This window comes from Pelobates fuscus, chromosome 4, assembly GCF_036172605.1.
Source record: "Pelobates fuscus isolate aPelFus1 chromosome 4, aPelFus1.pri, whole genome shotgun sequence".
NCBI classification, from domain to species: domain Eukaryota; kingdom Metazoa; phylum Chordata; class Amphibia; order Anura; family Pelobatidae; genus Pelobates; species Pelobates fuscus.
In genome coordinates, this window is record NC_086320.1 from 82,957,341 (window position 1) to 82,985,074 (window position 27,734).

General features: G+C 40.8%; 1 protein-coding gene across 1 annotated transcript in view; it reads left to right on the forward strand.

The window, feature by feature from the left end:
- ARFGEF1 (ADP ribosylation factor guanine nucleotide exchange factor 1) overlaps nt 1-27,734 on the forward strand; it is a 179,990-nt gene that overhangs the window by 68,056 nt on the left and 84,200 nt on the right. Inside the window, exon 2 of the mRNA XM_063451344.1 lies at nt 23,720-23,750. Within this exon, the coding sequence (XP_063307414.1) occupies nt 23,720-23,750 (31 nt within the window). The remainder of the gene's footprint in view (nt 1-23,719; nt 23,751-27,734) is intronic.

A 27,734-nucleotide genomic window follows, 5' to 3' on the forward strand; every position in this document is an offset into this window, starting at 1 on the left:
TAACAATAAAATTTGTAATCCACAATAATTCCTCGTTACTCCGACTGAGTAGTGCGTTTCAACCGGATCTTGCAGGGATTCTCTGGATCTGCTGTAACTTGCCAAGAATCGACTGCTGCTGGTTTAACCCTGGAGTGATGTATCCACGGAGTCACTTCGGCTACTTTTATCGCTGTAGGGGTAGACAAAAGAACAACATAAGGACCTCTCCACTTGGGCCCTAACGGTACATTATTCCACTCTTTAATCCACACTTGGTCTCCTGGATGATAACTATGAACAGGGGGATAAATATTCACAGGTAATCTATCTTGTACCCATTTCTGTACCTCCTCCATAGTCTTACCCAATTCTACAACCTGCTGCCGAGTAATTCCTTCTCCCAACTGACTCAAATCCCCCCTTAAGTTACCAAGTACGGGAGGTGGTCGTCCATACATAATTTCAAAAGGAGAGAGGCCCATCCTTCTGGTAGGGGTACTGCGGATTCGCAATAGAGCTATAGGTAAGAGAACGTTCCACTTAAGTTGGGTTTCCTGACACATTTTAGCCAACTGGTTCTTAATAGTTCTATTCATTCTCTCTACCTTACCAGAACTCTGGGGTCTATATGCAGTATGAAGCCTCCACTTTATACCAAGCATATGAGTCAGTTGTTGTAGGCACTGGTGAACAAAAGCTGGACCATTGTCCGATCCTATAGAACAGGGTAGTCCATATCGAGGTATTATTTCTCGTAGCAGGAATCTTACAACTTCTCCTGCTTTCTCTGTACGAGTAGGACATGCTTCTACCCAGCCTGAATAGGTGCACACAATTACCAGCAGGTAACGATGTCCACCCGATTTAGGCATCACTGTAAAGTCTATTTGTAGATCGGACATGGGGAGTCCCCCCATAAACTGGACTCCTGGTGGCTTTACTGGTCCTTGTCTTGCATTATTCTTAGCACACGTTACACATCTGCGTACAATGGCCTGAGTCAAGTTGGACAATCTTGGTATGTAGAAATGTTTCCTGAGAGATTCTTCAGTACTGTCTCTCCCAGAATGTGTCCCGTTGTGATAATTTTGGACAATTTCTACCGCTAGTGATGCTGGTATGACTATTCTTCCATCTTCTAGCTGATACCACTTGTTCTCCAAATACTTTCCCGATTCAGTCTTTAACCACTCCTCTTCTTGAGCTGTATAAACTGGAGTCCATTGGGACAGTGGAGTTGGTATTAGAGCAGCTATATGCCCCACATACTCCTGTCTTCCTGATTCAGCAGCACGCTTAGCTGCACTATCTGCCATCCGATTTCCTTTGGTTACATCACCATCTCCTCTCAGATGCGCTCGACAATGTATGATACCGACTTCTTTCGGCTCCCACACTGCTTCCAATAGTTGTAGGATTTCAGCTGCGTACTTGATTTCTTTGCCTTCTGAATTCAGTAGTCCTCTTTCTTTATACAAAGCTCCGTGGGCATGAGTGGTTAAAAACGCATACTTAGAGTCCGTATAGATATTTACTCTTAAACCTTCAGCCAATTGTAACGCTCGTGTTAGTGCTATCAATTCTGCCTTTTGTGCTGATGTTCCTTTCGCCAGTGGCCGAGCTTCTATCACCTTGTCTATTGTTGTTACTGCATATCCTGCATAGCGGATCCCTTCTTTCACATAACTACTGCCGTCGGTGTAATATTGAACATCGGGGTTCTGGATGGGAAAATCACGAAGATCTGGTCTACTTGAAAATACTTCATCCATTACTTCCAAACAATCATGTTGACTTTCAGTAGGTTGTGGCAAAAGGGTAGCTGGATTTAAGGTGTTTACAGTCTCTAAATGCACTCTTGGGTTTTCACACAACATTGCTTGATACTTGGTCATACGGCTGTTACTAAACCAATGATTTCCTTTGTAATCCAACAACGTCTGTACTGCATGTGGGACTCGTACATAAAGTTCTTGACCCAGAGTGAGTTTATCGGCTTCAGCTACTAGCAGGGCGGCTGCAGCTACGGCTCTTAGACAAGGTGGAAGTCCGCTGGCCACTGCATCCAGTTGCTTAGACATGTAGGCAACAGGTCTTTGCCATGATCCCAAGTACTGTGTCAATACTCCCACAGCCATTCTTCTTTGCTCGTGTACATATAAGTAGAATGGTCGTGTGTGATCAGGTAGACCTAATGCTGGGGCACTCATCAAAGCCTTCTTCACATCTTCAAATGCCGTTTGCTGTTCTTGGGTCCATAAGAAGGGGTCGTGCTCTGTACCTTTGATAGCTGCGTACAGAGGTTTTGCTAGTATCGCATAGCTGGGAATCCATATCCTACAGAAGCCTGCTGCCCCCAAGAATTCTCGCACTTGTCTTCTATTCTTGGGTATTGGTATTTGGCAGACAGCTTCTTTTCTCTCTGGCCCCATAATCCTTTGACCTTCAGAGATATGGAATCCCAGATACTTGACAGTTGGCAAACACAACTGAGCCTTCTTTCTGGACACCTTGTATCCTGCCTTCCAGAGAATGTGTAGTAGATCGTGCGTTGCTTGCTGACAGATTTCTTTTGTAACTGCTGCTATCAACAAGTCATCTACATATTGTAACAAGACACACTCTCCTGGGATGGACTCGAAATCCAATAGATCTTGACTTAGGGCTGAACCAAATAGGGTAGGTGAATTTTTAAACCCTTGGGGCAGTCTTGTCCAAGTCATTTGGCGTTTTGAGCCCGTTACAGCGTTCTCCCATTGGAAAGCGAAAATACATTGACTTTCTGCGGCAATTCGGAGGCAAAAGAAGGCATCTTTGAGATCTAAGACTGTGAAGTAAGTAGCCCCGCCCGGAATTAAAGCAAGCAGGTTATATGGATTGGGTACAACTGGATGTATGCTAACAACCGCATCATTGACTGCTCTCAAGTCCTGCACAGGTCGATACTCATCTGTACCGGGCTTTTGAACAGGCAGCAATGGGGTGTTCCAGGGGGAAGTACAGAATTTTAGGATACCATACCGTATGAACTTATCCAGATAGGATTGGATGTTCTTCTTAGCCTTCTGCGGGATGTGGTATTGTCTTAGGCTTACTGGATAAACCCCAAGTTTTAGTTAAATTTTTATAGGTGGAATATTGCGGGCCAGTCCTGGTGGGTTGTTCTCTGCCCAAACTCCTGGTATGTTAAATAATGTCTCATCACTCCTAGGGTTTTGGCTAGTCAACACTGTATAAAGTCGCCACTCTTCTTCCTTTGGTACGGATAAAGTCATAATACCTGAAGGTCCATTAAACTTTAAGGATGTTGTTCCATTTGGTAGGAACGTAATCTGCGCTTGTAATTTTGATAGCATATCACGTCCCAGCAATTGGACTGGACATTCAGGCATATAAAGGAATTGGTGTTTTACTACGTGGCCTCCCAATGTACAGAGTCGACTTTTAAGAACCGGTCTTTCAGCACTTCTTCCAGTTGCTCCTATCACAGTAATAGTCCTTCCAGATGGAGGAGCAACTAGATTAGTCACCACTGAATGTTCAGCACCAGTGTCGATCATGAACGCGCTCCTTTTTCCCCCTATTGATACATCGACCATAGGCTCCGCTCGACCAAGGGGGATGGAGCCCGGTCGGTATCAATAGTCCTCCATGACCGTGTCAGCCAATCCTACGAAGTCCCTACCTTCTCTATCGCGGGACCTTTGCGCTGCTGGAATATACCTGTCTTCCCTAACACTTCCTCTGTTCCCATTACTCCCTCTATAACCATTACTCCCTCCGGGGCCTCCTCTACCTCTCGCTCTGCCTCTAAAGTTTCCATAACCTGTCCTAGGTCTGTCTTTCTCAGACTGTTCCCTTCGCGGACACTCATTTCTCCAATGCCCTTCTTCCCTACAGTAAGCGCACTGATTTCTACTTAGAGGTTCCTCATTCCATCTACTATCGCCTCTATCTGGGCCCCGTCTATCTACGCCTGCGATCGCTACCGCTAGCATATCAGCCTTTTTACGCATCTTGCGCTCTTCCTCTTTCTTACTTTCTGTATCCCTGTTCATATAGACCTTATTTGCTACCTCCATTAGTTGGGTGATGGACATACCTGCAAACCCTTCTAACTTTTGTAGCTTGCGCTTAATATCTCCGTATGCTTGGCTGACAAAGGCGGAGTTAACCATTCGGGAATTGTCTGCGTCTTCCGGATTAAAGGGGGTGTACAAGCGGTACGCCTCCAATAATCGGTCATAAAAGACACTGGGCGCTTCATCGCTTTTCTGAATCACCTCAACTGTCTTCGACATGTTAATGGCTTTCTTTCCTCCGGCTTTCATGCCAGCAATTATAGCGTCTCTATAGGCTCTAAGTTGAACCATATCAGCACCATTTACGTTCCAATCGGGATCAGTGTTGGGATAGTGTGTTGCGGCCCATGCTGCTGGATTAGCTTGGTTCAAAGCACGGGCTCTATCTTCTAATGCTTTAATGGCTGCTTGATTTATTCTTGTCCTTTCCTCATTGTTAAATAAAGTCATTAGTAACTGCTGGCAATCAGCCCATGTCGGATTGTGCGTCTGTACTATTGAGGTGAACAGATCAGTCATGGCTTGTGGTTTCTCAGTATACGAGGAATTATGGGTCTTCCAGTTTAAAAGGTCGGTAGTGGTAAATGGGACATATACGAAGACTGGGTCAGCGTGTGCCATTTGTCCTGCGGCATCGATATAAGCTGACCCGGGATTTAAGCGAAGAGGCATCTGATAGTGCTTTAATTGTTGGGCACCAGTCAACTGTCGGGTTTGAATGGGGCTACGTAGGGAAGCGTCAGTCATGGGTTCCGGTCGGGGAGAGATAGGGTATGGGGATGTGGGAGGTTGGTTTTGGGAAAAGGTAGTGAATAGAACACTTCGGGCCGAGCTAGATGAAGCTTGACCGGAAGTCTGAAGTGGCGCCAAATCAGGATATTCGTTTTTAATGGGGGTGGGTTCTGGTTCCGGAAGGGGAGATTTAGTACGAGGGGGGGTGGATCCTGTACTGGAGGAGGAAGCGGAAGTGGATGAGGGTAATGAGGGGAGGGGTGCAGGGCTTCCTGCGTTTGCGTCACTTCTTCTTAACGGAAAGTAAGGGGGCGGCAAAGGGATCTCGGACTCAGGGGGCGTGTCCAAAATGGGCCTAACACCAGTCCTAGTGGACGAACAAGTCCTAGCTACCATGAGGCGACACTGCTCCTCGTGGCATGTCTGGAGCCATTTTGGCGAGTCATTTACGGCCTGTCTCCAACAGTCAATATAAGGAAACTGGCCGTAAAGTTCAGGCCTACCTGATACAGCCACGTGTAAGCGCTGTACCAGAGTTGGATCCAAACTGCCACGTGGCGGCCATGCCGCAACCAAAGTAGGCCACTCCCTAGTACACAAAGTGACCAAACGTACAGGAGACATCTTTACCCCAAAATCACAAACTTTGAATCCCTTTTTAAAATTCTTAACCATACATCCTAAGGGATCCGGAATCGTTGACTGCGACGCACCCATATTTAACAATGGAACGTCGTCGACAACGAATACTATACACGCGTACTTATTCAACAGTCACACCCGTTTCCTCTGGCAACAGCACCACGTGGTACGGTTACCAAGTGAAACGTACACAATAACAATAATCACCCAGGGAATTCCCGTACACACACAGCTGTTACACCAGTCACTATATAATCAATATTATGCCCTTTGGCGTAACTATACAGTCACCCACGCTATAATTCTCTATATACGAATTACCCGTCTATAACACACCCCAGTAACATCGTCTTTTACAAATAGCGGTTACAGTACGGTTAGCATAGGTCAAAGCACAAGTTAAGGTCACAATACAATTATTAGTGGTTATGGTGTTAAACATGCAATGGACGACAATGATTAGTACTTATTATACAATGTCAGTAAATATACAGGGTTATGGTACCGTGCACTATAATACAGCAACACACTATTAACACTCTCGCTAGACGGCTGAGCTCGCGCTATCTAACAAGATATACACTTTACTAAAACAATCGTTAACACATTTACAATTCCCAACTAAACTATTGGCCAGTACCTTGAATGGACTACCTAAAAACAATCTACATACGTTTTGGTTAGCCACACTGCCCAATCACCACATATATAGTGAGCTAGAGAACCGAATTTACACAGACGCCTCTTAGTCGCACTATCAAAAGTCTAGTGGGTTCCAAATTTACACGCCTTCCCACTTAGCCCAGATAGGATGAGAACTAGCGAACCGGATTTACACAGACGCCGCTTAGTCTCCCGGTCCCTCCGACCTAGCGAACAAAATATACACCCTAGAACGCTAGTCTAGACAAGACACCGGTGTCCGGCTAGGGCTTATTTTACACCAGAGCGCCCTGCCTGACTAACCAAATCAAACGGTCTGACTAAAGAGCGTTCGATCGAGCGGTGCGCCTTCGCTCCTTCCCTCCGACAGAGGGGGCAGATACAGATTCAAAAACCCCTTTGGGCCTACCGCACAATCGGTATACCCCTAGCGGGTCCTGCCGTCTAAAACAGCAGTTATCTTACCTCCTCGTTCCTGAACCTGAGTTCACACTCATCGACGGGGACACCCCAGCACTTCTCACGTAGAGGCCGATGATCTCCTGGACAACAGACCAGTGGCGCCGAGACGAAGGGAGGTCCACGCAGAAGTTCAGGGGTGCAGCCGTAGAGAACGTGGGCAAAGATAGACCGTCTCACGCCTCTGCCTCTCAGCTACCGTTGAACGATGAGCTTCCCGGCCAATGCACCAAATGATACCGGAGAAACTGACGGAAGCCAAGCACAGAGAGATGGACACAGGTTTCTTCAGGAAGGAAGAGATTCTTTATTGGATCACCGATCGGGACTCAGAGGGACTAGCGTCACCAAAATACAGCAAAGTCTGAGCCCCGGACAATAGTGCAGGCTCCTTATATAGGCATATAACTCCTCCCATATTAAGCTCCACCCGCACATTCTCTTAACCAATCAACACAAATAAGAATTAACTTCCTGTTTGACCGCATGGCTTGTCCAGCACAATGGAGGAGGGGGAATACTATATCCTGTATTCTTGCACATGCTCCGTACACTACTGATCGTATCTTGCCACGTGCAACCAACTGATCGATACGTCAGCATATGCACGTACACATGCCACGTGGTAATCTCGGCCTACTAAATTTATTTTTACCGAGATTCCACCACAGTACGGCTAAATATATCACCATTTACATTTATTATGTATTTACCCTAAACTGTAGAATATGTTTGTGCTTCATGAAATCATACTAAAATGGGTGTGATATTTCTAATGCCTATGCCCAGTACACGTGGTGAAGGAACTGTGTTTTTTATCCTTTAGCCCTACAGCAGGTGGGTGACTGGGCACTTTATAAACCCAGTGGGACCACCAAGCATTATAGCCCTGCGATGGGAGGTAGGAGGCACACACTACACAAAGCCTGCACACAAAATACAAATACTACACGCACACATGCACACACTACACATAGCCAGCACACAATACACACACACATCTTCTATATAGAGCCAGTATGCACATTCTAGACATATGCTGCATATACCACACCTACATACAACACTCTGCCAAGCACACAGGTCACACTATGGGGGAGTACAGAGAGAAAGACTACCTAGAACACTGGGCATAGTGTCTCAACCTCTGTTTCCAGTAGAGTCCTCGATCTTTCTCAATATTTTAGAAATTATTTTGTGGGTCAGGACAAGTACATTCTCATGACAAGTAGATTTGGCTACCTCATTGGAGTAACTAGTTTACCTTGCTCTATGGGGCTAATAGTTCCCCCCTCCCTCGCGTCCCCCTCCCGCATTTATTAAACCTCCCCATAGGAAAGCATTATTCAATGCTTTCTTATGGGGAAAATCTGACGCTGGAGGTCCTCATGCAGAGCGTGAGGACGTCCAGTGTCAGATAATGGACCAAAAGTCCATTTAGATTCCGGAAGCCCTCTTGTGACTGTCTGGTAGACGGCCACAGAGGGCAGACTTAGTGCTGCAGTGTAAATATTGCAGTTTCTTTGGAACTGCAATGTTTACCATTGCAGCACTAGGTGCAAAGTGACACTGCACCCAGACCATTTCAATGAGCTGAAATGGTTTGGATGCCTACAGTGTCCTTTTTAGTGCTTGCTGACCAAGGTTCACCAGACAGTTCCTCACTATAGTAAAAGTTAAAGTAAAACTGCCTGATAGATACAAAAGCATTAATGTCGGTTGCATTAGTTAGGTATAATTTGCCCGTTAGAGGTATAAACAAAGCTCTGTGGATCTTAATTGGTGGATGACGGGGGTTGTTATGTTTTAAATCTCCTTTGGTAGATATTTCTTCATCATGTTGATGAAACCAAACTCAATATACAAAGTACAGAGCTTCTTGCCTTAAAAATAGTATACGCATTTAAATGAGTGGACAATGCAGGACTGAGTCTCAGGAAAATTTACATCAATTAACTATGCACCTGAGTTAAAGTATGCAGTGTGGATTCTCATTACAAACATTAAAGGACCACTATAGTGGCAGGAAAACATACTTGTTTTCCTGGCACTATAGTGCTCTGAGGGTGCCACTCCCGTGGCGCTGAAGGGGGAGGAAGGGGTTAATTCCTTACCTTTTTTCCAGTGCCGGGCTCCCTCGGCGCTGGGACTTTCCTCCCTCTTCTGGAGGAAAGAGGCACGCATTCAGCCAGTCCATAGGAAAGCATTCTCAATGCTTTCCTATGGACGCTGCCGTCTTCCCACAGTGAGAAGCGCGGAAGCGCCTCTAGCGGCTGTTAATGAGACAGCCACTAGAGGCTGGATGAACCCATAGGTAAACATAGCAGTTTCTCTGCAACTGCTATGTTTACTGCAAAAAGGGTTTAAACCTAGCTGGACCAGGCACCCAGACAACTTCATTAAAAGCTGAAGTGGTCTGGGTGCCTATAGTGGTCCTTTAATGGCATATGTTGAGTTACTGTAACACATGTTAAAAAAATGCAGCAGCCCCAAAAACTCAACTAGCTTAATATTATTGAGTTTATAGTGATCACAGTGCAATACAAAGTGCCAGTATATATCTTCATGTGCATTTGGAACAGTTTGATATGTAGGTTCTGGATTACATGTTTTTTGTGTAATTTTTTTTTGCCCAGCGCATTTTACAGTTCCCTTGTGTTGTTCAGGGTCCTTCCAAGACTCATGTTCTCTTTATTCCTGGAAAGTGAGCTTTACTTTTCCTTATTCAGTTGTTTAACAGCTTAAGAGGCACCGTGATCAGTTTTACAACCAGACCCTCTTCTTCTGGCAGGAAGCACATCAAGTACTCGTGTACCTAAAATGAAATATTGCAGTCACAGTTGTTACATTCTGCCACTACTTTCTGGTTTTGTATTCATTTTTATTTTTTATTATATATTTCTTTAGGTCATTTTTCTATGTATTTGGATGCATTTTTCTATGTATTATGCACCTGATCTATATCTCTCTCTCCTTTTGAAATTTCTAGAATGCTTTAGAATCTTTAAATTTTATGGTTTAGAGTTTAGAACACTAAATATAAAAAAAAAAAAAAAAAAAAATGTTGTCTTTAAATATTTACCCTTTTTAATGTAATAATCGTTATTATTATTACTATTTTTTTGAGAGATGACTCAGTGTTCATCTTTTACTGTTTTATGTATATATTATGCCATCTAAAAAAGTGTGATTGTGTAAAATCCTTCGTAACTTCGTTTAGAACTGTTTGTATCTCTGTTTAAATCCTCCGTATCTTTATCACATTATACTGACATATTGAAGCATCTCAGTGTCAGTTATTTTTGGTTAATATTAGATTCCTCTGTTAGCCTTATTCATATATGTATGTAATCTGTATATTGCGTTTCCAGCGATGCAAATGAACCTTATTGTCCTTTTTTAGTGTCCCTTTTTTAGTACTCATTATTCCTTTTTTAAGTATAGATCCTCCTTTTATAATTTTTATAATCTTTACAATATATATTTGCAGAGTGTCTGCATACCAATTCAATTTCACTTTGGCCCCATTAGCCAATTCCATTGCCCATGGTCCTATTTGCATGCTTTAATTTGCCATACTTGTATTCTTTCAAAGATTGTATGATAGGCAGGTCTGTAAATCCAGACCGCATTCACATCGAGCGCTCAATAACTTGGGCTGCTCGCTATGCGGCTGTGTAAAGTATACATAAAGTTGATTTGTGTTCCAGCTTGGTTTGCGCATGCGCACATCGACCGGCCGTGCGTCATTACGTATGATGGCACGTACGGCACGATCTGCGCATGCGCAACTGGGGAACGGCGGCCGGACCGGCAGATTTAAAAGAAGAAGAGGACCAGTGCACACCTAGCAAGCTCCTGAGGAAGTCGAGATCAACGAAACGCGTTGAGCACCCACAAGATGCCTGCACTTTCGGCACAGCAGTTTTTTTGTCTCCTGTAAGCACTTTATTGTTTAGTATTGGTGTCCAATTTTGAAGTTACATCAAGCACTTTGCATTTCTGCACTTTAGCACTTGGCACCTTATTACACTTGAAGGCTTCTGTGAGTTTATAGCTGCTGTCCTTAGGGGTTCTTGGCCATTTTGGCTGTTAATATTCTGTATTGTTTTTTATTCCTGCATATATTGCGCAGGTTATACTATACTATTTTATTTATTGTTCTTAAATAAAGTGGATTGTTTGGATTTCCACCCATTGTTATTTATCCATTTATGATATTTACATATACTCTAGTGGTTGTGGCGCCCTGTAGTCTGGAGTTATATTCAGGCATTGTGTTTATTGTGTTTAGAGGTTGGGAGTGACCTCATGACAGTGGCCTGCCTACACTAGCTTTGTGACTTATTATCACCTCCACCACCCGCCCATTTACTGTACAGTTGTTCCGTTTAAATGTGTCCGAGTCTGGCAATTTGCCTTCTAATAGTGAATGAATTTTATGTTTTCAAAATCAGAATTTCTTTTACATTACATAATTTTATATTATTCAGAAGATGTGTTGCAATAATTTATGATTGGGTATTAACTTGATTTTTATATACAGGTGTACACGCACACGTACACGCACACGTACACGTACACACACGTACACACACACACACACGTATTTTCAGTCCATAAAGGCCAATTGCTGATCAGTAATACTAAAGTATAAGTTATTGGAATCTGTGCCTTGTCTTGTAGTAAAATAAATTTAAATTTAAATTAAACCTTTTGTGAGGAGTAAAACAATGAAGTAAATTTCAATATGAATTAAACCTCTGTAAAGAGCTAAGTAAATCTTGGTATAAAATAAACAAAAAAAAAGACAGCGCACCCAAAAATACTTAAAAAATGCTTGTATGTGACTGTTTTCCATTTCCATTTGCTCAACTGAGACCGAGATACGTACAAAGAATTCCACAACGGGAATCCAGTCTTTATGTAGTTAAACACCTAATTATACGATTTGCCCTTCTCAGCTACACCCATTGCAGGCGCATAAAATTACAAAATTCAACATGCAATCTCTATAGTCTAACATTGCCATTTGACCCATACTGCAGAGATTGCACCATGCCTAAAATCCAGTTTGGATCCTTCCCTGCTTGAGTTGGTCCACTCACTGTAAGTTCCCCTATAGTGACAAGGGATCATCTCGTCTCGTATAGTTTGGTGCCATGTGATTAAACTGTTAGCACATACTGCCCATGGCTTTAGATTTTAAAATAATGCAATTAGCTAAGTGACCCACAGATTAAATTATCTGCAATGGTCATTAGAAGTCTTGAAAGTGTGATATAGTGGTGCTAAGGAAATACCTGATCAAGGAGCTTTAGTAATTGTTGCATTATTTTAATTTTCCGAATTGACCTCCTCCCACAAACAGGTAATCTGCCTATCTACAATTGATGAATGGACTTCTGTATTGGTTTCCCATGTTTTCTAAAGGCTTTGAAACCAAGGATTGTTGTCTGGTTGCTATAATCTTTGAAGAAAGCACTACATGACTTTAAATGTGTGTTACATTCAGTCCTATGACATTCTGACCGATTTTATTCCGTGCATTGCATTTGAGTAAATCCGTCGGGAACACCTACTCAGTAGCCTTCGGGTACATGACATTGTACTTGTATAAAGATAGTTTGGAATACGGTCTTTAGTAGATATAACATGTTATTTCTACCCTGAGTTCATTATTATCTAGTTTAATTTTCTATGCAATTAAACTGCTGTATAGTCAGTTACACTTATTCCTGATTTGTATCTGTTACTGTACTGGAGTTACAGCTTATTTAACCCCTTAAGGACCAAACTTCTGGACTAAAAGGTAATCATGACATGTCACACATGTCATGTGTCCTTAACCCCTTAAGGACCAAACCTCTGGAATAAAAGGGAATCATGACATGTCACACATGTCATGTGTCCTTAAGGGGTTAAGGGGTTAAAAGGGTTTGTTTTTTTAAACAAAAAACAAGGGGTTGACATAGATAATAGACCCTAGGTCCAGCAGGGCCTTATTTATTAATTAAAACGATAAAGTAATCCTTTAAATTCACTAAATTTTGAGGTTTAGTGAATAACCCAGTACAAGTTCTAGCAAATAAATTGTGGAATTGGAGATAAGATTGGATAAAGCATTGTAGCAGCCTAATCTGGTAAACCTTAGTCAAAGGGATCGAATAATTAATTTACATGTCTATTTTACCAATAATTTCTGCTGTGATCAGACTTACAGGATCACACACAGATATCCATATCGACTTGGAATACAATGGCTTAATGCCACACATGTCACATATTTTCATCACCACTGTTGTATAATCACAATGCCAATAAAATTGCTGTAGGCAAGGCAGAATGATGGTTGCATGATTTCTTTTTTATATCTATGTATCTTTTCCTTATCTTACTTTTCAGTGTAAGAGCTCAGTATACATAACCAGTCGCAATTCTGGTTTTCATAGCCCTTGAATTTAAGCTGTCGACCATGCTTCATTCCTCTTGAGGTTGTTGGCTTAAAACAAGTAATCTATTTTTGGAGCTTAAGTATTTGTGTCCCCTTATGAGAAACATTATATTGGGTTTTGGGGTGACTGTTAACATAATGTTTGTTTAATATGTGATATTATAGGCAGGTGTTTGTGGGAATGGGTAAGTCTGAGCAGGGTATGTTCATAAAGAATTCGTAAGAATATCTAGATTCCAGGATCAGTCTCATGTGCTTATACAGGAGATAATTTTGACCTACTCTGTAAATTAAGCTGAGAGCTGACAATGTATAGAGATTCCCATACACAGGGCAAGGTGCCTAAAGAGCTGTAATCTGTAAGGTCAGAAAATGGTTCAAACGCAGAATTGTGTAATAAGAACAATTCTGCAGCGTATGTGCAGGCACAAGCTGTATACCCTGTTTAGCCCCACTTATAACTGATATCTTCCTTGTTGACAGTGGCAAGTGTACTTACGCCACTGTTCCCCTTTGTTAGTTGCGGAGTCCTGCATGGCAAGTGGCTATGGTGTGCCATAAAACCAGGAAGTGTAGCTCTTCATTATCTGCAATTGAAATACTACAATTAGCAGTCCAGTTGAGTAGTGCCAAGGGGCTACGTTAGAAAGATGTGAATAATGCACATTTGCAGTGCCTATTTAGCTGCCATTGAAAAAGACCTTTGTTGGTCGAAACGTTGCTTGGCGTTGCATTTTTTCCTAATAAATCTGCATACGGTTTCAATTTGGAGTGCCTGTGGTCCTTTCTTCTTTCGTATTTAGCTGCCATTGGCACACAGTGGCCTGCAGGTGGGAGCCTTCTCTACCTACTGGGTAATGGAGCCCTGGCATAATGGTGTTGTAGAAACAGTCATTCTGAGCTGCTGTAACATGGTAGGTTTTCTTTTTAATCGTATTGTATAAAAAATAAAATTGCCCCATGATCTGTAGATTGACATTTCGCTTTATAGACATTTAGAGAGAAAAGACATACACGCTTACTGGAGAATTTGTTTTTAAATCGAAGCATAATTTAATTAAAATTATTGTTCCACATTGAGTGGAATATGGCATGTAGAGCAACTCTAAGCATATCACAGATTTGTCAACATTACATGACAAGATCAAGCTATAGCTGAACATAGCGTGTTCTACTCTAAGGGTTAAAGTGGTGTCCGATGTGCGGACAGCATTGGTTTTGCTGTGTGTTGCATAGATCCCTGGCACTTTAAGGATGACATTTTTTTAAGCTCCTGCATCATGCCTATTATACTAGTTGTAGCAGAAAGCTCTCCTCCTATGTCTGTCTCGACAACTGTGTGTGCTGACCTTTCCATCTTCAAAGCCTAACCTCCTCCTGCAATTCTTTTTCTTTGAAGTATTGGAAGATCCCTCTGAGTGTGTGAATGCTTCTTTTGCACCTAACAATTTTACCGCAGGCCTTACATGTTAATGTTGTTTAGTTTATTTGTAGCAATGTATGTATGGAGATTTCTGTCAGGTATACTGTACAGATAAAGGTTTCATTTTCAGTTTCCTTAGCCGAAGCTTGATGGGTTCTTTGTTACGACCTCCGTTGTAAAGAATTGTGCTGTGCTGATCAAAAAAAAGGAAAGGAAGGAATTGAATAAAGTAAAGTATATCACTGGGAGAAAAATTTGAATCAAGGAAGGGCAGTCATTTGTAGCGGGACACACCAACCCCGAATGACCCTTATTTTTTTTAACCATTAAATAAAAATACATTTGCATTAAAATTCCCTCTGTACACTGGGCTTTTAGGATTTTCAGTTAGCTTTCTCCAGACTACAAAGTGGCTCAGCCGATCAGGTGTCACTCAAGTTAATGGAGCCTGAGCTTATCCCATTCATCTCTTCATACATAAAGCTTTTCAACAAGCTAAAATACTATACGGGTCTGGAGTGTCCATTTTTATCTAGTTGGTCCTGTACACAGCAAACTAGAGTTTTAGTCCTTTTGGTTCACAACTATTAATGGGACACAGCAGGTACCATGTTGTATGTCCAAAGAATGCCTCTTGCTAGGCTGTGGACTGCGAAGGATCCCTCTATCAACAGTAGGCAGGGCCAGTGCAAGACATTTGCCGCACCCCCACCCACATGTCCTGCCCACCATGTGACACCAATGCCCGCACAAATGCTCTGCCAAATGGGCCAATGCCAGTTCTGCACAAAGTGTCTTTTATCTGAAAAGGCAGTGTGTTTACATTAAAAAGCCTCCAGGCACAGGCTATAGACACCAGAACCACTACATTAAGCTGTAGTGCTTCTGGTGACTATAGTGGCCCTTTAATGTGAGATTACAGCCACTAATAATATATTGGATTGGGATTGCCTACTTCCCACCGGATGATGGTGGGCTCAGCTGCAATCTGGTTCCACAGGTCTGGTGTAGAAGAGGCTCTCTGGAGACTGTTTGTAACAGTGCTCACAACAATTAACGAACAGGAAGCAGCTCCATGTTTTGTGTGTTATGTGTTATGTGTGTTCTTATGGAATGTAGTGTATCGGGATACCAATTTGTGTAAGGGATGTAGTGTGTGTGTATAGGGGATGCAGTGTGTGTTTGTGTGTAAGGAATGCATTGTATATTTCTGGGTGTGTGTGTAAGGGATGCAAGGTGTGTTTCTGTGTATGTAATTTAATGCAGTGTGTGTCTGTAAGGGGTGCATTGAGTGTGTGTAAGAGATGCATTTTGTTTCTGTGTGTGTAAGAGAATCAGTGTGTGTGTGCGCTCGTGTAAGGGATGCATTGTGTGTTTCGGTGTTGTGTGTGAGTAGGGATGCATTGTATATGTGTGTAGTGTAAAAGAGAGGGTTTGCGGTATAGGATAGGGACTGAGAGGGGAGCAGCTCTTTATTTTTGTAAAAAAAATTTATAGTGCTCTCCCTTCCTGTCAATTAGTGGTCATCCTCTCCGCCCACCCCCATAGTGGTCCTCCCTCTCCCAAACCCCGTAGTGGTCCTTTTCCCCTCTTTACCGCAATCCTTTTCCCCTCTTAGAAGCACCTTTACTGTGGTTCGTGCCGCCCGGCCACACTACATTGAGTGACCGGCAGGAGGGAGCGACTAAATCTAGCGCCCCCCAGGCCGGTGCGCCCAAGGCGACTGTCTAAGTCGCCTATAGGATGCGCCGGCCCTGACTGACAGTAGGCTGTTGATGTGAAGGCTTAACTCCGCTCTTGACCAAACTCCCCCATGGAGTGGCCAGTGCAAGATGCCCTCCAGCTCAGAAGGTTGGCTTCTTATTCAATAATGAAGCCCGGCAGCGCCTGAAGGTGACATGACCGTTCCACACTTGCATATGCAGCAGCCACCACCGAAGCTCCGTTTTCAACTCCTCTGATAATGGCACCAATATAGGATAGAAGCTGGCGGAGGTATTGGACCTTAAGACACTGCATCTCTCTGTAATTTGTACGTTTTGTACTCCATTTTGTGAATGGGAAGCTTCTGATGTGTTGGAGTTCAGGGGCAGATTTGAAGTGGAACTGGATTAAAGACAGTGGGGTTAAATTATTTGCCAACAGTTTAACCCATGAAGGTAATAGAGCATCCGCAACCTCTTTGCACCTTAACTACTTCATTCCAATAAAGTTGTTATGGTGTATGGAATGTTCCTTTAAACCTGGAGAAATTGGTTTTGTTTCCCTACCACTTGTCTCTAAGCAAAGTAGCTTTTGTGTTATTACTTTGCCACATTTGGTTTCTAGTATCTGTCCTTTTTTTTTCCTCTACATTTAATGTCTTCAATTTTTGGGCGACAGCAACTTTTTTTTCCCTTTTGTTTTCTGTAGTTAATCGCTCATTAATTTTTGTCTGTCTTCAGTTTATTTTTCTTGTAAAAGTCTGTTCCTATACATATAAGCAAGGGTATTCAAAAGGCCACTATAACACATTTATTTGACTGATATGGTTTAATCAATTTAAAATAATGAACCCACTGTTCGTAGGTGAGACTGACATTTTTGACTCTTTTCCACAGCAGTCAATGATGAAGAGCTGATCATATAATCTGCCATTTTTGGCATTATGATGCTCCCAGTTAGACTTTCAAGTCTACATTTCCAAAGCTTTTAAGATATTCATCAGTAATAGGGTGTGAAAAATGTGACAGCAGCGTAGGGTGCATTAACCCAGCATTGACATTAATATAGCTTGCTAATGTACACTGATTCTTACTTGTAAGTGCTTGTTTACCTTGAATATTGTGCCTTGCTTCAGCACCTTCTCCATCTCATATTGTGAAAGAAGGCTTAAAAACACAAATTGGGGTCATTCTATTCTGCATAAAATATGTTTATATAGCTGATTTTCTTGGTTGTTGAACGAAAACAGAGTACTGGGAAAATGGACATTACGTTGTGGATGAATTGTTGTGAATGTTTTGTGATATGCATTTATATTTGTAATGTTTATTCTAAAATTGCACTGGGTATTACTTGGTCACACATATTCTAACTGTGTCTTTAATTTGGCATTTCCTATATCAAAATCACAATTATTGTTACAGCAAGGACACAGTCGGTGGCGTGTTCATTCCCAATCAAGTAAATCATTTTTGATGTAATGCTACTTTTAGCACTTTCTTTTTGGCTTGGATTTTGTAAAAATATTTGTTGAAGGGGAACTATAGTGCCAGGAAAACAAACGCGATGCAGAAGGGGTTAAAAAACCCTTAAGTCACTTACTTGGGTCCAACGCCGATGTCACTTGGTGCTGTCTCGGGTCTGCCTTCGCTCCTCCTCTGCCAACGTCAGCTGGCGGAAGAGACCAAATGCGCATGTGCCAGTGGGCGCTCTCTTATTCGGATTTTCCCATAGGAAAGCATTATACAATGCTTTCCTATGGGGATTCCGGTGGCACCGGAAGTACTCATGCATAGCGTGAGGACATCCAGCATCAGACGACCAAAAGTCGCCTGATGATCCAGAGGTCCCTCTAGTGGCTGTCTGGTAGACAGCCACTAGAGGTGGAGTTAACTCCTAAAGGTAATTATTGTAATTTATATTAAAAAAAAAAAAAACGTCAATAATTATATTTTGCCGAGTTAAAGGTGCTGGGACACTGCACTCATACCACTTTAATGAGCTGAAGTGGTCTGGTTGCCTATAGTGTCCCTTTAAATCGGGAAGGAAACCTGTTTGAATTGTGTATAAATAATAGGATTAAACCGGTGCAGACTTTTGTTTTTAACAGGAGTTGTATACTTTTTCTCTATTCTATGCACAGTAACTTATTGTGATGGATTTATAATCCTTGTTGCAAAACATGGTACACTCTGCCTGCTTTATATACCATCAGGCCTTACTGGAATTGCTGTCAATACAAAACTGTTTCCTCAACAAAAACAGGATTGTGATAACCAATATAAGGAGCATGGCCTGGATCGAAACACTGTGCTGAATATAGGGACAGCTGTGAGTGAGCCGCTGTTTGTTACAGGCATCCCATTTGTTCAGTTCTAATGAAAGTATTTGGTGGGTTTTTGCTGTAGTATGAATCTGTGTTGTATAGTTTACTCTGCATCCATTAAATATATGACATTTGGTGTCAACCACTATTTGAATAGTTGCCATTTTCCTCAGTAGCATTAAGACTGATGAGAATGATTGCACGTCTGCGTGTTTTGTGTATTTTCAGGTTTAATACTGTTGGGCACTGATAGGCTTTATATCCTAGAACGGAGGCAAGCCTTTGATGGCAAATGGAACTGAGATTGGAATATTTAATTTTCCCTTGTGTCAGAAATATACAGTCACTGCAAGCGAATTTACAAGGGTTGTAAGAATAATGCTGGATAATGGATCCCTGCTTCAATATTGACACAGGAGTGGCACACAGTATTAATCGGCAAGGAAAAATGATGCCCTCTAGAGGCCTGTCACCTTGCACATAATAATCTTACTTAAAATCTGTATATATTAAAAAAAAAAAAAAAAAAAAAAAAGCTTTACTAATAATGCAGTTGAGCTTTTTACATTTCCTTAAAAAAAAATCATTTTTTCAGGTTATGAAGCTCGCTCACAAAGAGGTTTATTTCAGACAGATGGGATATAAATATTTTACTCTATGAATTCCAATTTCTTGCTTTTTTTAATCACCAAGTTTACTAATGGACACTATTATAGACAAACTGTTATGAAAATGTATAAATCTGATGTATATTTGAATGCAGTTTACATTATCCCTTCTTATTTATGTGCTTTGTGTTCATTGTTTTATTGGTGTTAATTAATCTCTTCTTTTGGCGCAGTTTACTATTCTGCCTTCTGTGGCCATCAGGGCTTGTAATGGCCTTTTTGTTGCCAAATTGGTTAATTGCTTGTATGTTGAGATTTTGAGATTGCCCCTATACAAGCTGGTAATGATAAAACAAAAAAAAAACTTCTTAGTATAATTCTGGGGATTTTTTTTATTACTCTTGATTTTCATGATTACACAAGGTATATCAATAACCAGAAAACTAAAACTTTTTTTCAAACTCTTCATGAAGTTTTACAAACTCCTCAGTTGGAGTACATTTTCCAAAGACGCTATAAACCGGTATATAATTATAGCGATATATATTTTGTGTGAGATTTTAGTCTCTAAAGTCTGATGTTGACCTCATTAAATACCTGTGTTTTATTACTTAATTCTCAATATAACTGTCCAAGGTAATGATGTATATTGGGCTTAGAGGGGTAGTAATATCATAAAATCATTTATTTTATTACCTGTTTTAATATTGCACCATGTAAATGCCATTGCATTGGAACAAGTGCTTTGTAAAATTGGTACAAAACAGACAAATGTTTGCTGTATCAGATTGATGAATTTAACACAATATTATGCTATATTCATTTACAGCTGATATTTTCCCCAGTTTTTCTTACACTGTAGCAAGCAATATTTATTCAGCACTATTTTGAAGTATTTCTAGTTAAACCATATCGATAAGCTTAGTTGCCCAAAACTTAATTAGTTGTATTTACATTTCATCAATCTTTTTACATTAATCCTTCTATCTGATTAGGATTCACCCCGGAATTGCAGGAATTAAATTATTAGCCTGGACCTGTCTTTGGCACGTTTCACAAATCCGGAACCAGTATTAAACTACGTATGTGATTTAGGAGTGCAACGCGTAATGCATCCTTCACCACAAAAAAATTTAAAATCCACGTAATTACTTCTGAGGACATGGCATTGTTTGATTTTCACCACGAAGTTTTGTGCTTAAAGGGACATTAGTCACCAGAACAACTACAGCTTATTGCATTTGACTTGGTGAAAATAATCATTCCCTTCAGGCTTTTTGCTGTAAACACTGTCTTTTCAGAGTAAAATGCAGTTTTTACGTTACAGCCTAGTGATAACTCTACTGGCCACTCCTTAGGTGGCTACTAGAGGTGCTTCCTGGGGAAGGACTGCAGAGTAAGCAGCACTGCCATCTAGTGTTTCCAAGCCTCTGCATGCAGACACTGAACTTTCCTCATAGAGATGCATTGATTCAACATGGCCAGGGCTGTGTTTCACTTGTGCTGGCTCTGCCCCTGATCTGCCTCATTGACAATCTCAGCCAATCCTATAGGGAAGCATTATGATTCACCAAGACCACCACTTCTAATGATGTCAGCAGGCAGTTTCGGAGACAGGCAGGGGCAGAGCCAGAAGTTGAAGACGTGAATACAAGTAAGATTTAAATATAATGTTCTATTAACAGAGCCTATATTAAACACATGGTGCAATAAGGAAGTTCTGGGATGGGTGTAGCACTTAAACAAAATGATTTCCCTTTAAAAAGTCAGGAATTGAGTAGGTGAAGCAGCACATATACACAAACACACACCAACATGATAGTATTCTGGCAAACATCGTTCTGGATTTTACAGATTACACAGGCAAATGACAGAGATATTTATTGATCCTCCACTAAAACATTCTAAGACTATTATAAAATGGAAAGTTGCCATAATTAAATTTAGACTTGGTGCTGCTGATCCATGAAAATGTCTTAAATATAAGGAGGCAAGAAGGGACAAGGGGGGCTAGATGGTGGTTTTAACACTATGCGGGACCCTATAGTGTTCCTTTAAATACAGTTTAAATGGTTGCGTGAATATAATGGGTTCTTTTATCGTGCTTGCACTATAAAAGTTTAATTACACTATGTTTTCCTATTGAGATGTGCAGTTTCTTGTTCTACCTTTTGTTCCGGTATGTTTAAACATGTAATATTGCTACCTATCTGTAAACTGTGTCTGCACAGAGTGAAACTTCTATAGAAAATGTTGGCTTACAAGGCCGTAGACCAGTGGTTTCCAAACCAACAATCCAGGATTTATGTATTTCCCTTTTTTATTCCAATGGAGATACTTACAAATCCTGGGCTATTGGTGGGCCTTGAAAACTGGTTCGGGAAACACTGCCCTAGACAAAAGGTAAGCTCTCACACAAGCTTACATTCTAAAGAGGCATTTGAAGCATATATGATGATGGAAAGGAAAATTGGTTCAGAAGTAGATGAGCTTCATTTAGATTTTCATAAAGCTTATTTGATGGAAAGATGGGAATTATATAAAATAAGTTCATATTAAAGAATGTGAATTACTGGTTGTTGTAATATTCTTTTGGTTGTGGTAATATTCTTTATATGTATAGTGTAAGACGGGCTAGGTTTTAATATCAGATTTTTTAATATTCTTTAACTCGGTTATAGTCAGCTGCCCTATTTTAGCTTAATTGTTGCCATTGACTTTAATTTTGTCTTAGATTTTAGTGAAAAATCCTGTGCTTTCTGTATTGACATGGTATGTCTTTGGTTATAAAGTGATTGACTGCAGGTAAGAAGTAAGTATAGTGATTGCTGATTGGTTAGTCAGATGAGGTAGTTTACTTTTATCTAAAGCTACATTCTAGACCAGAATGGAGGTAGCCATCTGTGGTTACTGAAGATTTTTAGTGGTGATCATCTCCCTCAGTCACAGGTTAAAAAAATCCGACTATACTACGAAAAACAGTCCGCTATTGGAAACCTATTGCTCTTATATACGATTTGTCACTTAAAATATCTCCAAGTTAAATCAACGTAATACTGACGTTGATGATTAAACATGAACATAATTGGTTAGTAAACTTGAAGGTTTTACTTTCAAAAGCATGACTTAGATTACACTGTGTTGTTATACAAATCCCCAATTATGTACGAACCTGAAGAATGTGGCATTTGAAAATTAACATCCATTTTGTTTATGGTCTATATGGAGACAAAGCATGGGAAATAAGTGTCCAACATGTTATGATTTAGTGCTTTGTGTTACCCTTTCTAAAAGGCCCCAGTAATGAAATGAAAATGAATACTAGGAGAGAGTTAGAATGGAAGATAAATTGATTGAGGGGAATGGGGGAGGGTGCAGTGCAGTCTTGACAAGGGTACAGGATGACCCGTGTAATCGGAAGTTTATAAAGAGCTACGACTGTCATGGTTAACTGGAGAGTAGGATCGAAAGAGAGAGGAAAGTGAATGATTGTAATGAGACGTGATTCAGTTTTGAACTGTGGTTTGCTTGATGTAATTGGAGGCTTGATCATGGACAACATAAAAGATAGGAAATGTCACTGAATTTATGTAACAAATAAGAGAGCTGTAACGTTATCCTTCAGTGTTAACCTGGAGAGTTTGGGGAGTTTATTGAAGCATGCCTAACTACTGATTATGGGAAGTAGATTGGGGTCAAGCAGTCAATTAAATATAAAAAATAAAAAAAAAACACACACGTCTATCCTGTCCAACTTTTACAAGTATCCTGAAGTGTTGATCCAGAATAAATGTTAAATCCACATCAAAATGATTTCAGTCAATTTTTGCTGAAATAAATAAAAATATAGTAGACATTTTCATGGATCAGCAGCACCAAGTCTAAATTTAATTATGGCAACTTTCCATTTAATAATAGTCTTAGAATGTTTTAGTGAAGGATCAATAAATATCTCTGTCATTTGCCTGTGTAATCTGTAAAATCCAGAACGATGTTTGCCAGAATACTATCATGTTGGTGTGTGTTTGTGTATATGTGCTGCTTCACCTACTCAATTCCTGACTTTTTAAAGGGAAATCATTTTGTTTAAGTGCTACACCCATCCCAGAACTTCCTTATTGCACCATGTGTTTAATATAGGCTCTGTTAATAGAACATTATATTTAATTGTTTTGGAGCTTAGTTTGTGCCTTTAATGCCGGGGTTCCGCAATAGTTTTCATAGTTGAGGCAACTTAAAGACGACATAAATCTCTGCTATCAAAGCTTATTTTCTAATATTTTCCACTAATGTATTCTCATTCCTTAACTGCAAACAATTTAAGATATTTGACATTTAGTGCCAATCTGCCAGTGTACCAAACACTTTCCATTTATGTAATGATTATCTGTCGGTACATATTCTTTGTTAGAGATTAGTGTACTTTCTTTTCACTTTTTAAAAGGTGGGCAAAACGTCAGTCCAATTCCACAAGGAAGCATTATGTTTAAACTTGTTTTGTCACAGCATTTCTGAATAAAAGATGTTATCGGTAACAGTCTATTGGGAAGCTAAATATTAATATGATATTAGTTTTTGCAAACAAATTTACTGGAAATATATATATATATTATTCTAATTATTTTCCTTTTCTTTCTTTTCCAGATGAAATAAAATGTGAAACTGAAAAACTAACGTAAGTTTAATATTTATTGTATTCTGGAATAAGAGAAACAGGAAAAACTGTTTTTGAAAGAAAAGATACCAGGTGATTAAAACCGCCTGGGGTATTGACTATCTAAAACAGGGGAATTTCCCACATAAAGAGTTAGTAACTCTGTATAATTACTAAAATCACAAGTACGTAACTTTTATTATACAAATAGCATTAGGCAAAAATTGACACATACACAGTGAATCAAAAATAATAGTGAAAAACAAACTGTGAGCGAAATATGATAAAAAAGGAGAAGCCTGCATAACCTGTCCTATATACGGTATATCTAAATAGGATCCACCAAATGTGAGAAAAAAAGCACACTCCAAAGACTTATGGAAGTCACAATGTTATAAATTGAATAAATGCATAAATATAGCCATTGGAACAATGTTGCAACAATCTATGGGATTCCAATGAGAACGATCAGGCAGGATACAGGTTCAAAAAATCCTCAATGTATTCAAAGGGTATTAAACTATTCAGTATAAATGTAGGGGAAAGGGAGGTGGGTATTAATGTTAAGACAAGATAGGGCTGCTTGAGAAAGATTCCATAAGTCATTGGAGTGTCTGCTTTTTCCACACATTTGGTGGATCCTATTTAGGTATATATAGGACAGGCTATGTAGGCTTCTCCTTTTTTTTTTTTTTTTTATCTTTTTCACTCACACTTTTTGTGTTGTTGTTTCACCGTGTATGTGTCGTTTTATGCTTAATGCTATTTGTATAATAAATATTAAGTCCTTGTAATTTTAGAGTTGCTAACTCTTTATGTGGGTAATTCCCATGTTTCTGATAGTCAATAAGTTTTTTCACCTGGGATCTTTTCTTTCAATAACTGTTTTTTTCTATTTCTCTAATTGTCTCTTTTGCGTTATGCCCATTTTACCCACTTTAGCCCTCCTTGACTTCTAGGTCGGGTGTTTCCTGCCCCTTAAGTCTTGCATTTTTTGTTTGTATTCTGGAATATATCACATATTTTAATTTTATCACATTGGCTAATTTAGTTGGACATCTTATCACATTATACACACTTTGTGTACAGATTGTTGTAATGGTCAGTGCTGTCTGCTGCAGTGTTTGATAAAGTGACAGGAGAGGGGGGTGGTTAATTATGTGGTGGCTGGCCACATAAGTTAAAGAAACAAAAATTATCTAAATAAAAATAGAGGTACTAAACCTCCCTATGTACCAATCTATCATGCGACAAGTGGGGCATGTTTTCTAAATGTAAAAAACTAGCTGCTGGGCAGCCATTTCTGCCCAGCCCCATGGGGATGTAGCCTGTGAAATAATGGTGGTAGACATAGTCCCCACCAGCCCCCACCCATCGGTGACGGATGGTTGCCCTAATATTAGTATTAAAAAGGTAAGGATCTAATGCCCCCCTACCCCTAATAAATAATAGCACCCGGCCACACCCCTAAAATGCCCAAAGTTCCTACCTGCCCTCACCCTAATACAATTAAGGGGGGGGGAGGGGGGATAAATCTAAAATCTGTTTAAAAGACAAAAAAAATTATTCAGTCCCCAATAAAGGCAAATTCATAATACCCTAGCCACTGATTAAAATAATCACAAACAGCCACTGAACAAGACTGTTGCACACTCAATGGGCTCCTTACCAAATAACGATAAAACAGAGGATTTGGGCAATATTAATACTCCGAAAACTTACTCACTAGGTCGCTACTCACCATGGGCTACAAAAAGCATGAATATAGGAGATGAGCTCAAGGCTTGTTTAGGCACAAAATTGCTGATGACCTCGAGAACTTCACTGACTCCCCTGAGGACCCAGACCTGATCCATGTGGGCCAAGGCCAACCCCAAACTCCGGGGCGAACGAGCCGGTGACAGCAGCTATGCTCAGGGAGATGAAGACCCTATAAGCAAACCTGGCCTTGCTGCGCTGTGACCTCACGGGTCTGACCGGCCACCTGGTGGAAGTGAAGAACACTGTGACACACCACACAATCCATTGCAGACCTCCAGAGAGAATTACAAACTTTGAAGAAACAGCAGGCACCAGCGGTTTGCCATGCTTGACCACTCAAGGCGCCGCAACAACCTCAAGGTCAGAGGGGTGCCAGAAGAGGTTTCTATGGCGGAGCTCCTGCACATTATTAGGCGACTATTAGGAGCACGGCTGGCCCAAAGACAAGCCAAAGGGGTAACTCTCAACGGAATATTCAGAGTCCCAAAACCCCGAAGTGCACCTGAAATGGCCCTGTGAGATCTCCTGGTGAAATTTTGCAACAGCGCAGACAAATAAGCAGTGCTCGCTGTGTAGTGCCCTACGCCTTTGAGAAAGCACCCCTCTCGTTCTATGCTGACCTCTCAGGAGATACCTTACTGTTGAGGAGGCACTTGCAGCCCGTCATGTCCCTTCTAAGAAGCCACAACATACAATACAAGTGGAGGTCCCCAAGAGCACTGCAAGTCACACAAGGAAATGCAACCCACTCAGTGTCAGACCTTCCGGGAGTGAACACCCTTCTGAGCCAGGTGGGAATATCGGAAACTCCATGCCTCAACCGGGAACCGGTGGGACAAACCCCAGTACACACAGCGGGGACCTGGCAACAATCCAGCCGTTTGTGCCACAGAGAGCAACATCAAATGCATATGCCACAGTCACCACCTGAGATGAAAGGACTGACACCTGAACCAAATCCTTATCCTACCCAGGACTGATACTCAATACGGTTCGAAGTTGACTTTTCTTTCTGTTGGACGTTTCCCTTTACTATAATTTAAGCTCATTACTAATCTCCAAACCGCCAATAGACACCCTTACCCCTCACATCCCCACCATCTCACTACCCACAAGCAACCTTGCATCAGCCAAGCAGAATTAGGGGTTGTCACAAGACTCAACTCCAGGGTCGGTTGCCCCTAGCCTCCCCACTTAGTCGCGCTGTACCTCAGCCAGACAACCGCCACCTTTGTATAGCGATTCCGACTAGGTATTTCACCAGACCCAAACAGATGATCCCTCTACGACCCATCCTATACTTCCGCAGCAATAACAGGCCCTACTTGGTCCCCGCTAGAAAAACCCAACAGTGGCCCAACAAAAGGTCGGTTATAGGGGCTTGTCACGGATGTCCCCCCTAGTTTACCTATTAAAAAAACCCATTGCATAGGACGTTACAAATGTCTCACAATGTATATGTTCATACCATTTTATGCTTTCGCTGTATATTTCACTCTTTTTGCACAAGCCCACTCATGCTTGTGAGTGGAGCTAAAATAAAGAATTTTAAAAATAAATCACAAAAAAAACCTGTCCAAATATATTAAAACACGGCCGCTTCACTCACAGAGAGCTGGCCACAGAATGAGCGTTGATAGCGGGGGAAAACTCTTCTATATGATTTTCAACGATATTGCAGAGCTTGCTCTCTAATTGCTTGGCAAATAAGACAACCAAAACGAGTACTCTGACAGCCAAGTCTCGAGAAAATATGACTTCTGATATATGTTGAATATACGCTGTGTGTTGTGGTGAATTGACCATCACATTGTAAAATCTAAGCCAAGGTAGCAGAATTGAAAAGGATTTAGTCATTTTTAGATTTAGTAATCACATGCCACTTTATGACCGTTTTCTTTAAAATGAATGTTTCACTATATTTGCCTACTAATCATAGTGTAAAAAGTTAGACTGTAAAGCTAAGCTTTCAGCCATAATCTAGTCAAAGTTAAGAAGTGTTAGCAAATATTTAACCAGTCACTTTGATGTATTACTAAGTAATGTGTCTCTCTGATCTCTGGATACACACACACACTTAAAGGACATGTTTAACACCTGAACTTGCACCTGTACCTGTCAGGCCAAATATGAGTTAATGTTACTTTATAGTTAATGTAGTTTAAACTGTTCAGTAAGGTAGAGTAGACAATATGTAGCACAAAATTGTAAATGCTTTGTGTTATTTATTTATTTATACAACCT